The sequence below is a fragment of the Mobula hypostoma genome, chromosome 4, assembly GCF_963921235.1.
Source record: "Mobula hypostoma chromosome 4, sMobHyp1.1, whole genome shotgun sequence".
NCBI classification, from domain to species: Eukaryota; Metazoa; Chordata; class Chondrichthyes; order Myliobatiformes; family Myliobatidae; genus Mobula; species Mobula hypostoma.
The window spans coordinates 39,577,133-39,597,191 of NC_086100.1; the positions used below are offsets into that span (position 1 = coordinate 39,577,133).

Genomic DNA, 20,059 nt, shown 5'->3' on the forward strand with positions numbered 1-20,059 from the left:
ATGCAACTTGCGGTATTTATTTGTGTACGGCGAATCCCTGTGGGTAACTTTGAAACTTTAAACATGTTTGCTTTTTAACACAGTCTACTTAATCAGGAAGTTTCAAGTCACTAATGGTGAAAATCGTAACTCGCGTGAAAGGAGATGAGGGGCGTGGCTTGGGAGACCTGACACTACTTAGTGCTCGGCGTGGATACTCGACACAGTCGAGGAAACTGACTTGGCGCTCAGGGTTCTTTCTGGGGGTTGGTAAAATGGAGAAGTACGAGGCCGCCATGGTCCTTGGCGCACTCGGGAATGCCATAGGCTATAACAATGTCACCCACCAGTGCTCCAAAGCTGGATTAAAACTTACCGACTCTGATTTATTAGCAGAGATAGACACAATGAAATCATTTCAGTGGAGGGCTCCGTTTGATACTCTGATGCACATGGCGACTGCCGAAGCGTTAGCTTCTGGTGAGTTTTCTGTCCAGTCCTATAATTGGTTATGTGTTTCTTTCCGAACAGGCTAATTTAAGTATTGTCATCCATCAGAGGCTTGACATTGGCAAGACGTATCGCTGCCCGCCGGTGAACACCGTCCGTTCACACGATTCCATGGCTCAAACTATCTTCGTGTGCTGTTAAATGTAAAAACACATGAGTTAAAAAGCGTGCGTCCGGTTTCACTGCTCCTGGACCTTTCCGCCTCTTGCTTTTTAACCTGCTACTTTAACTGTCAGCAGTACGTCGCCGAATGTCACAAACTCTCCAGTGCGTTCAACACATTTATTAAAGACCCAGTTCAAAACAAAACACACAGCTCCTAAAGGATGATTTTTTTTCTCTTTTGTCCACGTTCGGATATATAAAAATAATTATCGAACTGATTCAAAATACCGAACTCTATTTCAACGTTCTAGATAACGCACTGAAGTGTTTGTAAAGTAGACCAGAAATGGTGACGATAGTAGCAGCTCGTGTATCGGATTTTACCAGTTATTTTTCTGGAGATACCAACATTTCGAAACCAAACTTTAAAGGTTGATATGTATGTCTAAGTCAATGTGTTGAATATATTGCATATAGCAGTTACATCGACACTAGAGCCAGAAATGAAGTAAACTTTTAAAGTGTGGATTCTCGGTTAAAGCTCTGACTCTATGGGTATATTTCCAGGATGTTCAGTTCTTTTAGTTACGCCTATCTCAGAGTTGAACGATCTGTACTGTATTGCATTCCGTGCATTTGATTGAAGATATTACGCTGCACCGCAAGATTGCCCTAATGCTAATGGGAAATGGAAACCTGTGTTGTTCTTTCAGCCTGGGATTCTATTCAAGAATTTTGCAACCAAGCTGCAAAAAGATATCTCCTGGTTTTGCATACGTATCAGAATCGTCATTTACAAGCAGCATCAGAAGGAGCCGAACTCCGGACAAAAATCTATTCCTCCAAAGGATGCACAGCTTTAAAGAGAAAAGGTGAAAATCATTCCATCTCACTGCAAGCATGTATAGATACTGCCAGTTACGCCGCTGGAGTTGAGGGCAGCAATGGAGGTTCTCCATCTCTGTTTGGCGTGTGCGGTCACACACAGATGCGGAAGGATTCTTCATTGCTGTTCCTTTTTTTTCACCGGTCCTGGTTGTTAGACCTGAGCTGTACCCCCGAACCTGAAGGACCGGGGAACCACTCTTAGTCTGGCCTCTACCCTTTGTCTTGTTTGACACGGGGGACCCTACCAAGAGCATAGAGCGCTGACTCCAGTCAACGTTAGCTCTCCGGGTTATTAAGGCGCTCAAGCCTCCAAACCCGACAAGGTTGTGGTCCTTGGAGGGTTTAAGTAGGTATATCAGTCTATAAATTGTGGATGGATTGCTGTTCCTACACATTAAAAATCGGCAGTACAAACCAGTAATATTCAGAATGGCAGATTTAATTCACATAACAGTCATTAATCCAATTCTAAAGTGAGATTAGTTTTAGAGCTATCCCAATTGTTTTTTCATGTATTTGATATAATGTTAAAGGTGTTTTCTTCTGATTTTTTCTTACCAAGATAGACAAGAATAGTCAGGATACTTATTGTTGTCCATGCATGAATTGCCCACAGTGAAGAATGGGTGAATATATATGGTGTATCAATACATGATCAATTAGTCATCAGGGAAGCACAGCTATCCATCAGATAATCTAAGCTTTATTGCACTCTGCTCATGAAAATACTTAGTCATGCATTTTCTGGTCAAAATGAAAGGCAAACTAAGAACTTTCATGTGGTGGGAATAATCTTCTGCAATATTGCTCAAGGATACATTAAATCATAAAGGGGAAAAGCACTGAACATTATGAACAAGTGCAGAGAATATACCTTGGCCACAGAAAATGTCATGAATTACAGAGAACATCTCTTGTCTTTGATTAAAGGTGACTTTGATATTGACAATGTGGCAGAGAACAGATGGAATCTGTGCAGAGGTTTATAGGAAAGGTGAACAGGACTTTGGATTGTGACAATATGATTAAACACCTTGTTGATATAGAAATTGAGACTGAATGGTGACTGGTGAGACAGAAATGGCTTGGAATGCTTTTTGAAGGTCAAACAGGAGGGGTATGTTGCCCAAATAGAATGATCCATTTACAATATTAGCAAGCAATGTATTTAGAATAGTACTGCAACTGATTAGGAACTGGACACACTAATAAATGTAGAAGCAGAAGATGATTTTCATGAAAATGTTGAATCTAAAGAGAGATAATGGACTGGAAGTACAAAATATATTTATAGTGACATAGATGGAACCCATGCAGACCATTGGGTCCATGTCAGCACCCAGGGGAGCAATCCTATAAGTCCCTCACCCACTCCCCTACTTTTCTATAATTCTACAACTTATTCTCTTTAACACATGACCAACTCTGATTTATCATTTCTTGTTATATAGATAGGAAAGGTTTAGAGAGATATGGGCCAAACACAGGCAAATGCAGCTAGTTCAGGAAGGCAATTTGGTTAGCATGGGTATGTTGTTCCAAATGGCCTTCTATATGCTGAATAACTGTGCCAATAATCTCCAAGGGGTAATTTACAGTAAGGAATTAACTTATCACAATGTCTTTGACATATGGGAGGGAACTGGAACATCTGGATGAAACCTACACTGTTACAAAGGGAGCATGCAAACTCTTCACAGATAACAACAGAGATCAGGTACTGCACCATTGCATATACCACCAAGAGGGACTGGGAGAAGGGTCATAAGATAATGGATGTTGGAGATAAATTTAGGGACAAAATAAAGTCCATAAATTCTCAGCAAAAAAATAGAAGATTTAAGTCAATGCAAACTTTGAAGCAGGTCAGAGAAATGTTTCCCATTGAAAAAGAACTAACTTTCTATAATAGTGGCTTGGCTGACACTGTTTCATGTAGTCACGAAAGATCCAACAGTGCAAATCTGGACTAGTGATGAAATAGTTGCATTGCTAATGCAATGTAATCTAGAGTAGTTAGTTTAATGTAAGTGAAATGCAAAGGCTTTAGCAAAGAATGAAATGATGATGTGATGATGTATTGAGTTAACATAGATCTCAAAATAGACAGCAGTGCCTAATGGATATGGTGTAAATGTATTTTTAATTAATGGGATAATTTTTTTCATTTTTTATTACATAGAAGTGGTCATTTCTCAATTATTAGAGATTTTTTAAGGAGTATAACTACCAAATAGCATTAACTTTGTTCAGGAGAGTAGGACTTGAGGAGTGTAAGCGTTGGTAATTCTCAAGATCCAGTTCTGGGGTACTTCAAAGTTCAAAGTAAAGTTTATAATCAGAGTACATACATGTCACCACATCCAACCCAGAGATTCTTTGTTCACTGTAAGTATAACACAAATAAATGAATTGGACATTAGCCAAAAGGGGATGTCATTGAAGTTACCAGATAACACCAAAATAGGAAGTATAGTTAAATAGAAGTTAAAGGAAGCTATTGATAAGTCAAAGGAATGGACCAAGTTCTGACTTCAGTATCACTAAGTGTAATGTTGATATAGTTTGATAAAAAAACATAATAGCATCGGAATGGAAATAGTGAAGGCAAACAATAAGGGAATCTCAAGACAGTAATTCACATATCAGGCAGTGAGAGAAAGCTAATCAAGCTATTTTATCATAAGAGATATGTATAGTTCAAGATTAGATATTATTACAAAATTTTTAAATTTTCTGTCTATCTTGGGCAAGATGTAGTACTTGCCTAGCCCCCATCCCCAGTCAGGGTCACGTGAAACCATGGGGCAGGTAGTGGATGGTTGTTTGGGTGGCTGGTGTCGCCCATCTTATAAAACCACCGCCCAGAAGAAGGCAATGGCAAACTACTTACGTAGAAAAATTTGGCAAGAACAATCATGGTCATGGAAGGACCACGATTGCCCACATCAAATGGCATGACACATAACGAATGAATAACACAGAATGATCAGGGTGTCACTTATTATTGCAAAAGCATGAAGAAGTACTTTGATTTTTATTTTGCTTGTTAATGGTGAGAATTAAAGGCAATAATAATGTCTTTACAATTATGGAAGCATACAAAATTTGAATTAAGAGCAAATTGTTTACAACAGCTATAGGACAAAAAAGGAAAATGTAGGATCAAGAATAAATCAAAGAAAGTTTAGTATAGAAAGTAGAAGAAAATTTTTTATTCAAGCACCCTTGTTCTGTCTGCAACAAGCAGTATTAACAAACTGAGCTATCTTAATTACAATCCCCACTTCCATTCCAACATGTTGGTCCATGGCTTTCTCCACTGCCCTGATGAGGCCACTCTCAGGTTGGAGGAACAGCACCTCATATTCCGTCTGGGTAGCCTCCAAACTGACGGCAAGGACATTGTTTTCTCTAACTTCTGTAAATTTCTTTCCCGCCTCCTTTTCTCTTTTTCAATTCCCCATTCAGACTCCCCTCTTACCTCTTGTCTTCTCCTCATCTGCCTGTCACTGTTCTCTTACGCCCTTCCTCCTTCCCTTTCTCCCATGGTGCAATCTCCTCTCCTATCAGGTTCCTTTTTCTTCAGCTCTTCATCTTTTCTATCTATCACCTCCCAGCTTTTCACTTCACTCCCACCTACCTTCCCCTCACCTAGTTTCCAGCTTGTATTCCTTCCCTTTCCCCAGCTCTGGCTTCTGCTCCCTTCCTTTCCAGTCCTGAAGAAGAGTCTCAGCCCGAAACGTCGACTCTTTATTCCTTTTCATAGGTGCTGCTTGACCTGCTGATTTCCTCCAACAATTTGTGTGTGTTACCTTTTCATTCAAGAATGATCCAGGCTACATAATAGAAACGTAGAAACATAGAAAACCTACAGCACAATACAGGCCCTTCAGCCCACAAAGCTGTGCCAAACATGTCCTTACCTTAGAAATTACCTACGGTTACCCATAGCCCTCTATTTTTCTAAGCTCCATGTACCTATCCAGGAGTCTTTTAAAAGACCCTATCATATCTGCCTCCACCACTGCCGCTGGCAGCCCATTCTATGCACTCACCACTCTCAGCATAGAAAGCTTGGGAAAAAGCCTCTGACTATCCAGATGATCAATGCCTGTCATCATCTTATACACCTCTATCAGGTCACCTCTCATCCTCTGTCGCTTCAAGGAGAAAAGGCTATGTACCTGGATGAGGAAGTGGAGGGATTGGTTAGTAAATTTGCTGATGACACAAAGGTTGGGGGTGTTGTGGATAGTGTGGAGGGCTGTCAGAGGTTACAGTGGAACATCGATAGGATGCAAAACTGGGCTGAGAAGTGGCAGATGGAGTTCAACCCAGATAGTGTGAAGTGGTTCATTTTGGTAGGTCAAATAAGATGGCAGCATATAGTATTAATGGTAAGACTCTTGGCAGTGTGGAGGATTAGAGGGATCTTGGGGTCCGAGTCCATAGGACACTCAAAACTGCTGCGCAGGTTGACTCTATGGTTAAGAAGACATACGGTGCATTGGCCTTCATCATCTGTGGGATTGAGTTTAAGAGCTGAGAGGTAATGTTGCAGCTATATAGGACCCTGGTCAGACCCCACTTGGAGTACTGTGCTCAGTCTGGTCACCTCACTTCAGGGTGGATGTGGAATCCAAAGAAAGGGTGCAGAGGAGATTTACAAGGATGTTGTCTGGATTGGGGATCATGCCTTATGAGAATAGGTTAAGTGAACTCGGCCTTTTCTCCATAATGATGTTAGCTAAGTGACTTCTTTCCACCGCGTAATTTCCATGTGGTTATTTCAAGTGGAAGTCGGCAGGTTGAGATAGGGAAGGGGCAGCGTATTTAGATTTATATTTTATAGCTATGCATAATAATCTGAGAAAATTAGAAAATTCTGCTATGATCTTTACACCACAACATAGGGCATGGCCAAAATATTTTAAATGTATCTAATGTCAATAAATACATAGAAAATACTTTGAAAATCCTGACGAAGGGTCCCGGCCTGAAACGTCGACTGCGCCTCTTCCTATAGATGCTGCCTGGCCTGCTGCGTTCACCAGCAACTTTGATGTATGTTGCTTGAAAATACTTTGAGGTTATGGGAGATGCAAAATACTCTAAATTTTTCTTACAGGCAAAAAACTACTTAAATGCTAAAAAACTGACATAACACTGTAGGGTTATAGAGCACTGGGATGCTCAGTGCTCCCCGCCATTGAGCACCTCTACACTGAATGTTGTTCTAGAAAAGCAGTATCCACTCTCAGTCACGCTCTTTTCTCACTGCTGTCAATAAGGAAGAAGGTACAGGAGACTCAGGACTCATACTACCTGGTTCAGGAACAGTTAATACCCCTCAACCATCAGGCTCTTGAGCCAGAGGGGATACTTCACTGACCTATTCCCACAACCTATGGACTCTTGATCTCATGTTCTTGATATTCACTGCTTCATTATTTTTTCCTTCTTTCTTTCTTGTATTTGCACAGTTTGTTTTTGCACACTGGTTGTCCACCCTGTTGGTGTGGTCTTTCATTGATTCCATTATAGTTATTAGATTTATTGAGTACGAAGATGAATCTCAGGATCGTATGTGGTGACATATATGTACTTTGATAGTAAATTTACTTTGAACTTTGAGCATGTCAAAACAAGTTCCGAATTATTTCAGGATGTAGGACTACAAATTGTATTAGTAACAATGAATGTTTTGGTGAATTTTGAATAATTTAGTGGAAATAGTCTGATGCATTCAGTAATTTTGTGAAGTTACAGTTAGGTATTCTTGAAAGCTAAAGCCACAAACTGATAGGTTTAAAATTTCACACTTGAACGTAACAGAATTGTCATAGAACTTGGCCAACACATTTGGAATGCATTAGCATAGGTTTGAATTTATCATGAGATTATTAAATAAGCCTTATTCATTTATGAATAAAATTTAACATCTAAATTGGTGAGAATAACCAAAGGTTAATTTGAATTAACGATTGTAGTAGCAATACAAAGCAAGAACACAGACGAACCATAAGTCAAGTAAAAGCTGCACTTTTGAAAAATAAAAAATAACCAGTGTTCCTCGTAGTTGCTTTGGCATGTACTGAGGTCATGTGGAATTTGAAGCACCGTTCTTAATTTCTGTCACACGTCAATTCACAGAACCTAAATTTGGAGCAGCAGCGAGAACTATGTGCGTCGGTATGTGCTACTCAAAGGCTGAGCAACTAAATGACCTCCTACAAGCCAGCATTGAATGTGGGCGAATGACACACAGTTATCCAGCAGGTAACATGCTTGAATTAATACCTTGCTGGCAATACCTGACCTCTACCTGGATGATATTAAGGGTATTGCTCCATGATAATATCAGAAACCGTAATAGAACTCTGTTCAGATTTTCCCAAAATAACATTCACAGTATGTAGAATGAGTGCAGTCAGACAACAGCTTTAATGTTTCCAACGAAAAAAATTACATTGTAGTAAAATATCCTTATGTTAGCTTTTTTAAATCATCTGAGTAATGTCATAGAATGTAGATGCTTTAAACAGAGGTACTTTATTGATGTAAATAGCTCAGTTATGAACTCTGCTTTCATAAGTGAAACAATTAGGGATAATTAATTCAAGAATCATTAATTCCAACTGATATAGTATTGTGTCCAACTCATTTTTACTCCTGCTTGTCTATGTTTTGTTGTGTATGTTACTTAAAATTACAAACAAGAGAGAAGCAGGCTGTTTGACCCAACTATTCATCTCATTATTTGTGCCTTACTTGAGCACCCGCCTTTCTTATTCCTTATCTCACTCTAGATAGCACCGTATTACTCTCTCGTTCTCCTGCTTAGCTTGACTTTTCCATCTCCCTCTTATATTTATCCAGTCATCCCTTAAATATGTAATACTTTTCACTTCAAACACTTTCATGTTGTGGGTGAAGGTGATCCTTTAGAACATCCTTGTGTAATGCTTGTCGAAAGCCTCTTGGTCATGGCCTCTAGTTATGCTTTTGTTCAAATGGAAACGCTCCCTATGTCTATTGGTTTAAAGCTTTCATAATTTTTTTAAAAATATAATTTTTATTGAGTTTTCAAAAAGAATACATGAAAAGATAATATCTACCCTCCCCCCTCCCCTTAACCCTCCCCCCTCCCCTTAACCCTCCCCCCCCCCATATAAAGTCCTACCTAAAAAAGAAAAGAAGAAAAAAAAAAGAAGAGCCGCCTGGGTATTGGAAGGTTTCCACATGCTCCATGGAATTCAAAATAAATTTGGTATACTTATTCGTTACTTTCCCCAAGGGACCAAGGTCTTTATCGGAGCACTTAAATATGCCATCCTATCTTTTGTAAATAAGGGCGCAAAATATTCAAAAATGTTACATATTTATCTCTTAAATTATAAGTAATTTTTTCGAGTGGAATAGAACTAGACATTTCATTATTCCAACGATTCATACTTAAATACGAATCAGATTTCCAAGTAACTGCTATAGTCTCCTTAGCTACTGCCAATGCAATTTTTATAAATTCTTTCTGATATTTATTCAATTTAAGTTTCAGCTTTATCCCTTCAATATCACCTAGTAGAAATAATACAGGGTTATGTGGAAGTTGAGTTCCAGTAATTTGTTCCAATAAGACTCTTAAATTTATCCAAAAGGGTTGAATTTTAAAACAAGACCAAGTAGAATGTAAGAAAGTACCAATTTCTTGATTACACCGAAAGCATTTATCGGATAGATTTGAATTTAATCTATTTATTTTTTGTGGTGTAATATATAATTGGTGTAAAAAATTATATTGTACTAATCTAAGTCGAACATTTATTGTATTTGTCATACTGTCAAGAGAGAGTCTTGACCAATTTGTTTCATCAATATTAATATTCAGATCTGTTTCCCATTTTTGTTTTGACTTATGGATTCCTTGTTTAATTGTCTGTTTTTGAATCAAATTATACATACAAGAAATAAATTTTTTACTTTTCCCTTTTTGAATTAAAGTTTCAATTTCATTAGGTTTTGGCAAAAACATTGTTTGACCCAGCTTACCTTCTAAGTAACCCTTAATTGAAGGTAACAAAAGAAAGTGTTATTTGATATTTTGTATTTATCCTTTAGTTGTTCAAATGACATCAATATACCTCGTTCATAACAATTTCCTATAAATTTAATCCCTTTTTGGTACCAATTATATAAAAGTTGATTGTCCATTGTAAAAGGAATAAGTCTGTTTTGGAACAAAGGTTTCCTTGCTAATAAAGATTTCTGTATTTCATTATCAACATTTATCTTATTCCATAGATCAATCAAATGTATTAATATAGGAGATTCTTTCTTTTCCCGTATCCATTTAGATTCCCATTTATATATAAAATCTTCAGGTCTATTTTCTCCTATCTTGTCTAATTCTATTTTAATCCATGCTGGTTTTCGATCATCGAAGAAGGATACAATAAATCTAAGTTGATTTGCTTTATAATAATTCTTAAAGTTTGGAAGTTGTAACCCTCCTAATTCAAATTTACATGTCCATTTTTCCAATGATATTCTTGACATTTTACCTTTCCAAAGAAATTTTCTCACATATTTATTTAACTCTTGAAAAAATTTCTGTGGCAATTGTATTGGTAATGTTTGAAACAAATACTGTAATCTAGGAAATATGTTCATTTTTACAACATTGACTCTACCTACTAATGTTATTGGTAGTATCATCCATTTGTCAAGATCTTCTTGAATTTTTTTCAATAGTGGTAAATAATTAAATTTATATAAATTCTTTACATCATTATCAAGTCTTATACCTAAATACTTTATACCATTTACCGGCCATCTAAATTGGGTTGCTAGCCGATATTGACTATAGTCTCCTTTAGTAAGAGGTAAAATTTCACTTTTATCCCAATTTACTTTATAACCTGATACCTTCCCATATTCATCCAATCTAGAAGATAATTTATGTAACTAATGTTGTGGGTTTGTTAAGTAAATCAAAACATCATCGGCAAAAAGATTAATTTTATATTCCTCCTGATTAACTCTAAAACCCATAATATCTGGATCAATTCTGATTAGTTCTGCTAATGGCTCTATCGCCAGTACAAATAAAGCAGGTGATAATGGACAACCTTGTCTAGTTGACCTTTTTAACTGGAATGGTGTTGAAATTTGAGAGTTTGTCACTACTTTAGCCTTAGGGTTAGAATTTAAAATTTTAATCCAATTTATAAAAGATGTTCCTAACCCATATTTTTCTAATACTTTAAATAAAAAATCCCATTCTAATCTATCAAATGCTTTTTCTGCATCCAAGGCTACTACTATACTCTACTCGTCCCTTTTTTGTGCCAAATGAATTATACTGAGTAGCCGAGAATTTTATAATTCCCTTACTTTGCCATCTCTCATACCTTTTGAGGGAAAATACCTAGCCTGTTCATTCCTTCTTGACTCTAGGACCACCTTATTATTAGTTCTTAAATTGGAACTAAGATTTTAGATTCTGTCTTCTGCTTGACACCTGTGTACATACCGGTGGATGGTTCAAGTAAGACATTTAGAAGTGACATAAAAGTGAAAATGATTAAAAAGAGGGAAATAAACATCCTCGCCTTTTCGAATTGGACTTGTATTTCGTTTAGGTATGCAGGGTTTTGTTTGTTTCAGTCCTGGATACCAGTTGCTAAATTATTCTGTACCTTTACTTGACTAGCATTTGGGCTTTGGAATAAAGGAAGGAGGACTATCTGATTGCACTGATTTTTGATACAATGAAACAGAATGGTGTTTTGAACTACATAATTAGCTCATTTTTTAAAAAAACAATTTCAAGGAAAAAGCAAATTGTTATTTAATTATGCAAAGAATTCAGTTTGGTTCTTATTTATTATCCAAAGCATTAACATTGAACATGTTCATCTGTAGGGTTTCTAGGTACTTTCTGTACAGCACTTTTCACATCATTTGCCATTCAAGGGAAGCCTATTGCTCAGTGGGGATGGAGGATGGTGGAACTGATGCCAACTGCAGAACAATACTGTGAAAGGAAGATGAAACACTTTTCAGGTAATCTCCAATTTCATTTCTTAAATCAAATTCAACATATTTCTACAATACATTTTATAAACCCAACTAAAATAAATCAAAAGCGTTACAAAAATAAGCATTGTGAAAACATCTTGCTACTTACTTTGCGTTCAAGAACACTGAGATTACTAACAGCTCTCTGTTTTAAAATCTCATAATTTGACTCATCTACTTATGTTTTCATAAATAAAGAAATAGATATGGATTTAACACCAATTTAAAATTCATGTATTGTACATATATGCACAATTTAGTTATGCTCTGGTCATGCCAGTAGGTCATCTCTGTATTTTTATGGCAAATGTGTTCATGCTCTGTGTAGTATACTTCCCAGGACTTATTCAGTCCATCAAGTCCAGGTCAGCTGTCAGAGCATTCCCTTCAATTGCAGCTACCCCTCCTCCCCCCTCTATCTTCCTGTAAGCAAATCTCCCTCATATATCCATCAATTCTGCCTAAATCTCAAGCTACCCTTTCCACACTTTCGGAGGAAACTGGTGCATAACATAATGAGAGGCATTGATTGTGTGGATAGCCAGAGGCTTTTTCCCCAGGCTGAAATGGCTAACACGAGGGGGCATGGTTTTAAGGTGCTTGTAAGTAAGTATAGAGGAGATGTCAGGGGTACGTTTTTCACACAGAGAGTGGTGGGTACGTGGAATCCACTGCTGGCGGCGGTGGTGGAAGTGAATTCAATAGGGTCTTTTAAGAGACTCTTAGATAGGTACATGGAGCTTAGAAAAACTACAGGGCTATGCAGTAGGGAAATTCTAAGCAGTTTCATGGTCGGCTCAACATTGTGGGCTAAAGGGCCTGCAATGTGCTGTGGATTTCTACGTTTTATGTTCTATGTTCTATCCAGAGGAAAATCAAGCATCAGAATCCGAATCAGGTTTATTATCACCGGCATGTGACGTGAAATTTGTTAACTTAGCAGCAGCAGTTCAATGCAATACATAATCTAGCAGAGAGAGAAAAACAAATAATAATAATAAATAAAATAAAACATAATAATAAATAAACAAGCAAATCAATTACATGTATTGAATAGATTATTAAAAATGTGCAAAAACAGAAATACCGTATATTAAAGAAGTGAGGTAGTGTCCAAAGCTTCAAAATCCAATCTGATTCCAACAGTCAACTCATGGCCCTTGCTTTCCCTTTAGCACTAGCTTTCTGAGTCTTTCCTACTGCTTCTTAATGAAGTGCAAACTCGAAAACCTTTTAGTAACAAGAGTAAAGAGTACAAGATCAAGGAATTCACAATGCGTCTTCATGACAATTGGAGTATTGCTCTTGATGCTACAGTTTAGTAAAAATTTTAGTAAAGGCTTTGGTCAGGATATGGTGGAGAGGTTTACCAAAATAATTGCAGGAATGAGTGATTGCAGTTACATGGACAGACGGGAGAAGTTGAGTTATTCTCTTTGGAACAGGAGGAATATATAATCTGATGGATATATTTAAAATCATGAAGAGCATAGACAGAGTAGATAAAGAGAAACTATTCTCATTCACAAAGGGGTCAGGAAACGAGGAGAAAGCATGTTGGTGATTGTCCTCATATCACTTTTGGTTCCCTTGCCAATTCCTTTTTGCACAATTAATGGTTAGAATATGTGGGTACACTACGAGTGAGAGTGAAGCCACATTCAGTTGTAGTCTACAGCAGGGAGCTGGAAGGAATAGATTTGCGGAGCTGTGGGGGATTGGACTACCTTCGCTGATTTTGCTTAGAATCAGTACAGACCTGATAAGCTGAATGGCATCCCTCCATCATGTGGCCATTCAGGGATTCATTATTTAATTTTAGTATTAGACTTCCTTGCATGCTTCACTTTTACAAAGCCCTTGTGACCCATAAAGCCCGTGGTAAGAATGCTGCCACAGAGCTAAGGCTGCTGCTGTCTGAATAAATATCCATGACATAGAAGAGAACTGATGCCTGTAAAGATTGGCAATTATGTCTATAAGATATAATATTGTTAATTCATCCCTGTTAACAATGGAAACTTAAATAGAAATCATAAGTGTTGATATAACTAAAAAGGTTTATTAAATAATATTTTCATAGCTATTCCTGTAAAAGCTGAGTGATGGCTAACAGAGTATGTGACTGATCATTTTACTGGCCACAAGTATTAGCTCTCTTTCACTCTGTGTGTGAAGGGCTAGAAGGTTTAAAAAAAAAGGTGTCCAAATACCAACCTTCATAGAGCAAAAACACTGGCCTTTGATTTCTTACTTCATTCTCATTTTTGTTGTTCGAAAGACATTGGGAAATGTTATGCCATATTGAGTTGGTTTGGTATTGTTGGCCCAGCTCCTGAAGGGCTGAGATGGAACATTCCAAGTTCAGTCAGTCCTGCTGCAGCTTTTGGACATGACTTGCGTTCATCACAGAAGGGTGGCGGGATTTTAGAGCTAAGTTAATACAGGTCCTATGTACTATGTGTTGTAATGGAACAGTTGTATAATGATAGAACTGTGTTAAAAATAATACCATGCTGCTTATAAGCTATCCTATTCCAGAACAAAACACGTATAACAATAATAGCTATTGAGGAAAAATTAGGAGAGAGAACTTAGAAATAAATTTGAAGAAATGTAAAAGATAGCAAGACAATTATATTTGGGAAGAAAAATACAGAAAGCAGAGAGAAATCCAAAAGCTGTGTCGGTAATGATGGGGCAGAGATGAATAAGTAGAGGGTGTGTGAAGAATGTAAAGTATAATCAATATCTCTTTATCCAGGTCTGAATTTCCAAGTTGTTGCTATGTACACATTCTAAATGTGGTTTGCATGTTTATATGTGTTCATCTTTATAGATTACCGTGAGAATTGGTTCTCTTTTGAAACCAAATGGCAATTGTACCTTCAGCAGAGAGGAATTGAGAAAAATGGAAGTGATAAGGCAATTTTTCCTAAAACCTATAATATTGAAGAACGAAACAAGGTAAAATGAGGGTGAAATATGTTTGTAAGAAGAAGCATCTATCCCTAATATTAAAAGAAATTTAATAATACAGCTGTCCAAATTCCTATATATTTGAGTATTGAATTTGACAGCTGTAAACCAGATTTTGCAGTGTTTCATGTTTCCCTAGCTTAAAACTGTCCTCATATTCATTGTAATATCAAACCCTATATATAGATTTTTTTTTTAGTTTGAATGTAAATGTTTGCAGCACTATTACCCCAGGGTGTCCCAACCGTAGACCGATACTATTAAGCAAGGGGTGCATGGACCCCAGGTGGGGAAACCCTGTACCCCAGTTCAGGAAGGCATCCAGTGGTATCTACAATTGTTATAAAATAACAATGGGGATATAAAATAGTCCCATGAATTTTCTCAGTCCTATTTTACCTCTGTGTAAGTTTATTATTGTTTGACTTTTGCTGGGAATAAGTTAAAACAATTATCCATTTGTAACGTTTGTGAAGCAATTAGGTTCATCAAAAATTCCAGGAATTATAGAATAGAAAAATTCATTTGAAATGATAAAGGCACTAATTGTGTAGTATGAAAGGAGTCCAAGATATAAACACACTAAACTATTTATAAACTTATTAGTCAGTGTAACTATGTGATAAAGATATTAAAAGAAAAGCTGTCAGATACAACCATTTACTTGTAATGAATCAAGTTGGAAGTATTATACATAACTGATAAAAAGGTTTATTTGTGAAAAATTATTGGCAATGTTAGTACCCAGAACCTTCCTTTTTAGATTTCAATGACTACGTAAGTGAATAAATTATGGCTTTGTCAAAAAATTCTGCACTTTTTATTGATAGCCCCACTTTTTTTGACTCTGAAAAATGACCAGTGCAATCATAAACCTCAATTAAACCTATGGCATTGCCCATATAAGGCAGAAACAAAGAGACCTGAAAAAGAGAAGTACTTAATTAGATAACTAATTTGTTATATTACAATATAGATCTGCACACATGTGAATTATCTCTGAATAAGTGACTTCATGATAGATCAAATATCTGAATTCTCCTTGAGGGAATGAAAGATGATAATTGCAAAGGAATCTTAGTCCTCTGAATTATTCGAGTAACCAATCATTTCTGTTAAATGTGATTTAACACCCGACCTGCAGGTCTTGAACCTATATCTATTTTCTCTCGCCCGAAGCATGACTGGATATATCAATAATTTTCAAGTAGCTTGTTACGTCTAAGTGCAATAATATGTCAACTGCTTTTCTCAATGCCAGAATTAGAACATGCTTCATACTGTCACAAGAATATGAAACCTTACATGGTAGCAAGATGATGGATAGATTTATGCTAGTCCCTTTAAGGATCTTGCTCTTTGCACTGAATTTGAAAAGTCTTTATAAAATATATATAGTTGGTTTCAATAGTTTTTGCTCTGACAGGAGCTATTGTAATAAATATAAGTGTCAGTGCATCCAAACACAACAGCGGCTCCTCTTCTCAAAATTTATGAGGGTGATTTTCTATAAGTAATGGCATGTAAAACTTCAAATAAATATTCTTTCATAAAGTAATTGCTGGTCAGCAAAAATTGTACTATGGAGGATCTTTAATATTGTAAGCATTACAAGAGATTATATTCAATTGGAGGAGGAAACTGAGGCCACAGAAGTTATCACTGCATGCTCTGGAGAATCAGAGGAAGGCTCAGAAGCACAGTCAATTTGTCCAAGAACCAAACTAAAATAGGAATGTATCTGTGGCTGTTAGGATATGAGAGCCATATACAATATCAGCAAGCCATGGCCATCAGGGAAATGAGTAAGGAGGAGATTAAGGGTGGAACCTGTGCTTAAACTGCACTTTAGTTACTTATATCGACTACTCTGGCAGCACCTTCCAAATTTGCAAACACTAATACAGAGTAGAACGAGGGCAGCAGGTGCATGGAAATACCAACACCTGATGGCCCCTCTTCAAGTCCCAAAATACCCTGACATATCTTCATCGCTGCTCTCTAAAAGGCAATGATGTATTGGGAGTAAGTGCTAGTATTGGCAGTAATACAAAGATCCCAAAAATAAATATAAATAAAGTGTGGGTTTCTTGGCTAGAAATTCCACAGAATTCAAAAATCTGTTTAAACATGATTGAGCTTCTTCCCCCATGATTTCTAAATAGTCTATGAACCCATAAATACTATGTCATTATTTGCCTTTTGCACTATTCATCTGTTTTTGTAACTTACAGTAAATGTTATGTCTTGCATCGTATTGCTGCTGCAGAACAACAAACTTCACGACATATGTCAGTGTTAATAAACCTGAAACTGGTATGGGCAGATATTCTTCCTACTGTAGCATGGACTATTGTACTTTATTTTGAATCCAAAATTTGAACATTCATTGCAATACTACAGTGATAAAATGGGATGAAAATATTCCTGACTTCTTCACTCCCTAGCTCTCAAATATATTGGACAAGGGACCCTTCAAAATAACAAGTATTTTTACATAGAACACCGAGCTTTATTATCAAAAACCATTATGAAAAAGCTAACAAAGAATCAATGCTGAATTGAAAGTGATTTTGTTTCTATCTGTTGATTTGTGAACATTTTTGTTTGCACCAAAACTTGCTCACCATAGAAGCATCAGGAAGAAAACAATGAAAGATGTAAGATTTATTATTCTTCTGTTGTCACAGCATTTATGTGTTTTGTGCGCTCCAGTCTCCATATGCTTCCATTAATACTGCCAATGACTAATCCTTACTTAAGTTAAAATAATTCTATAAGATTAAGATATTTCTGTCAACTAAGATCTCCTTTAAAACCAAACTGCACTGAGGATCAATGGAAATATTATTGATCAAATTCCAGGCTTCTTCTGAATGGGCAACATAGAAGCATCATCATCGGCCTTTGTGTCGCTGGGATTTTGATATAGGTTCCCATCTCCCTGGTTGAAAGTAGACACAGTCACCTGGCATTAACAATGTTGAGCTTAGCTGCATTGCCAAACAACTTGCTAATGTTAAGAATAGTTCCACTGATGAAATATGACATTTCTCCAGCATAATTTTCTGCTATCATGAATGAAGGAAATGAAGAGAAAGTAAAACTGTTCAATCTAATTTAGAGATGGATTATAGATCCTAGATGGGTTTTGCATGAGTAGCTGAGTTGCTTGCAGGTTCATTCATAATGGAAGGGATATGTCCAAGTGACCTTAAAGCCTTTGAGTTTTATAAAACTTTTCTAAGTTAATTATCTTTGTCCAATTAAAAAATATGGAGTTTTGGATTTTTCAGGTGTAGTAAGTTTGTTTATTTCTTGGCTAACCTTTCACCCTCAGATAAAGCATACATTTCCCTCTGTGCCATATCTTGTAGTCAGCAGTGAAATTTTAGCTCTCACCACTGAGCTTAAAGATACACTCAGCATCCACTTTATTAGGTACCCTCAGATCCTAACGAAGTGACTACTGAGTGAGTATACATTACTGGTCTTCTGCTACTATAGTCTATCCACTTCAAGGTTTGATTTGTGCAATCAGAGATGCTCTTCTTTACACCATTGTTGTAAAGTGTGATTATTGAAGTTACTCTCACTTTCCTGTCAGTGTGAACCAAGCCATTCTCCTCTGACCTCTCTCATTAACAAGACATTTTTGCCCACAGAACTGCCACTCACTGGATTTTTTTTTTTGATTTTTGCACCATTCATTGTAAACTCTAGAGGCTGTTGTGCATGAAAATCTCAGATCAACAGTTTCTGCCATACTCAAACTATCCCATCTGGCACAAACTAACATTCCATGGTCAAAATCACTTAGATCACATTTCTTCCCCATTCTGATGTTTGGCCTGAACAACAACTGAACCTCTTGACCATGTCTGGAAGCTTTTATGCATTGAGCTGATACTAATTAGATATTTGCAATAATAACTGGTGTACCAAATAGAGTGGTCACTGAGTGTACAGTACTGTGCATACCCCTGAGATACAACGATTGCTGAGTCATGGGTATGCCAACATTAATTTCATTCTGGTGTCAATACAATGATTCTCTGGTGTCAAGCAACAGTGATTTAATTAAGGAAATTGAACAGCTACTGTAGATAATTCTCTGACAGCATGTTATCATTGACAGCAACTTTCTGCATTTATCTACACAGGTGTAGACTTCATAACTTGTTGTTAGTTTCACAGTATATTAATATGAAGAGTGACAGTTTCACTATTGTTGCAGTTACAAAGTCAGGAAGCCATGTTTGCTTGTATGATTGTAGTCAGAAATAGACCATAAGACATAGAAGCCAAATTAGGCCATTTGGCGCATCAAGTTTGCTCCACCACATGGCATCCACACTATGGGCAATTAACAGTGGCCAGTTGACATTCCAATCTGCATGTCTTTGGGGTGCGGGAGCAAACAGTGGATGGAGCTTGGAAATTCTCTCTCATCTTTGTTTTCAAATACCATAACACATAGGAGCACAATAAGGCTATTTGGGCCATCCAGGCTACTCCACTATTCCATCATGGCTGGTTTATTATCCCCCTCAACCCCATTCTCCTGCCTTCTCCCAATATCAACTTTCATTTTAAATATATCCAATGACATGGCCTGCATAGCCATCTGTGGCAATGAATTCCACAGATCCTCCTCCCTCTGGATAAAGAAATTCCTCCTCATCTTTGTTCTAAGGGGAGGTCCTTTTATTCTGAGGCTCTTCCCTTTTGTCCCAGACTCCTCTGCTATAGGAAACATCCACTCCACTTCCATTCTATGTTTCAACGGGATACCCTTCATTCTTTAAACTCCACCGAGTACAATCTCAGAACCATTAAACTCTCCTCATTCGTTAATCCTTTCTTTCCTGGGTTCACTCTTGTGAATCTCCTCTGGATGCTCTCCAATGCCAGCACATCCCTTCTGAGAGAAGGGATGCAAAACTGCTCACAACACTTAAAGTGTGGTCTTACAAAGCCTTAGCAGTACATTCTTGCTTTGATATTCTAGTCTTCTTGAAATGAATGCTAACATTGCACTTGCCTTACAAACCAACAACTAAACCTGCAAGTTAACCGTTAGAGAATTCTGCACAAGGACTCTCAACTCTCTTTGCACCTCTGATTTCTGAATTTGCTCCCCATTTAGAAATTAGTCTATGCCTTTATTCCTTCTGACAAAGTGTTTGACCATACACTTCCCTACACCGTATTCCATCTGCCACTTCTTTGTCCCTTCTTATTATCTGTCCAAGTCCTGCTTCCTCAACACTACCTGTCATCTTTATCATCAATAATCATTAAATAAGGCAGTAGGCAAATACAAATTATTTAAACATTTCAAAATATATCTCTAAAATTCTTACATATTGTCTAATTGTATTTTGAAAAATAATTGGCTTTGCTAGATGAGCCAAAATATCCTTCTTTTCCATCTTAACTAAAAATAATATTTTTGAAAAAAGTATTGCATTCCCCCAAACATATTATACAGGTCATTGCTCTGAGTGAGAGT

At 37.0% G+C, this 20,059-nt stretch overlaps 2 protein-coding genes across 2 annotated transcripts in view; one reads left to right on the forward strand and one right to left on the reverse strand.

Moving 5' to 3' along the window:
- The window catches only part of dcun1d1 (DCN1, defective in cullin neddylation 1, domain containing 1 (S. cerevisiae)), an 84,023-nt gene extending 83,510 nt beyond the window's left edge, over nt 1-513 (reverse strand). Inside the window, exon 1 of the mRNA XM_063045667.1 lies at nt 356-513. The gene's annotated coding sequence lies outside the window, so the exon portion shown is untranslated. The remainder of the gene's footprint in view (nt 1-355) is intronic.
- LOC134345265 (uncharacterized) overlaps nt 101-20,059 on the forward strand; it is a 38,362-nt gene continuing 18,403 nt past the window's right edge. The window contains exons 1-5 of the mRNA XM_063045665.1: nt 101-459; nt 1,308-1,466; nt 7,639-7,764; nt 11,410-11,550; nt 14,405-14,532. Coding sequence (XP_062901735.1) covers nt 114-459; nt 1,308-1,466; nt 7,639-7,764; nt 11,410-11,550; nt 14,405-14,532 — 900 coding nt within the window. The 5' untranslated portion in view covers nt 101-113. The remainder of the gene's footprint in view (nt 460-1,307; nt 1,467-7,638; nt 7,765-11,409; nt 11,551-14,404; nt 14,533-20,059) is intronic.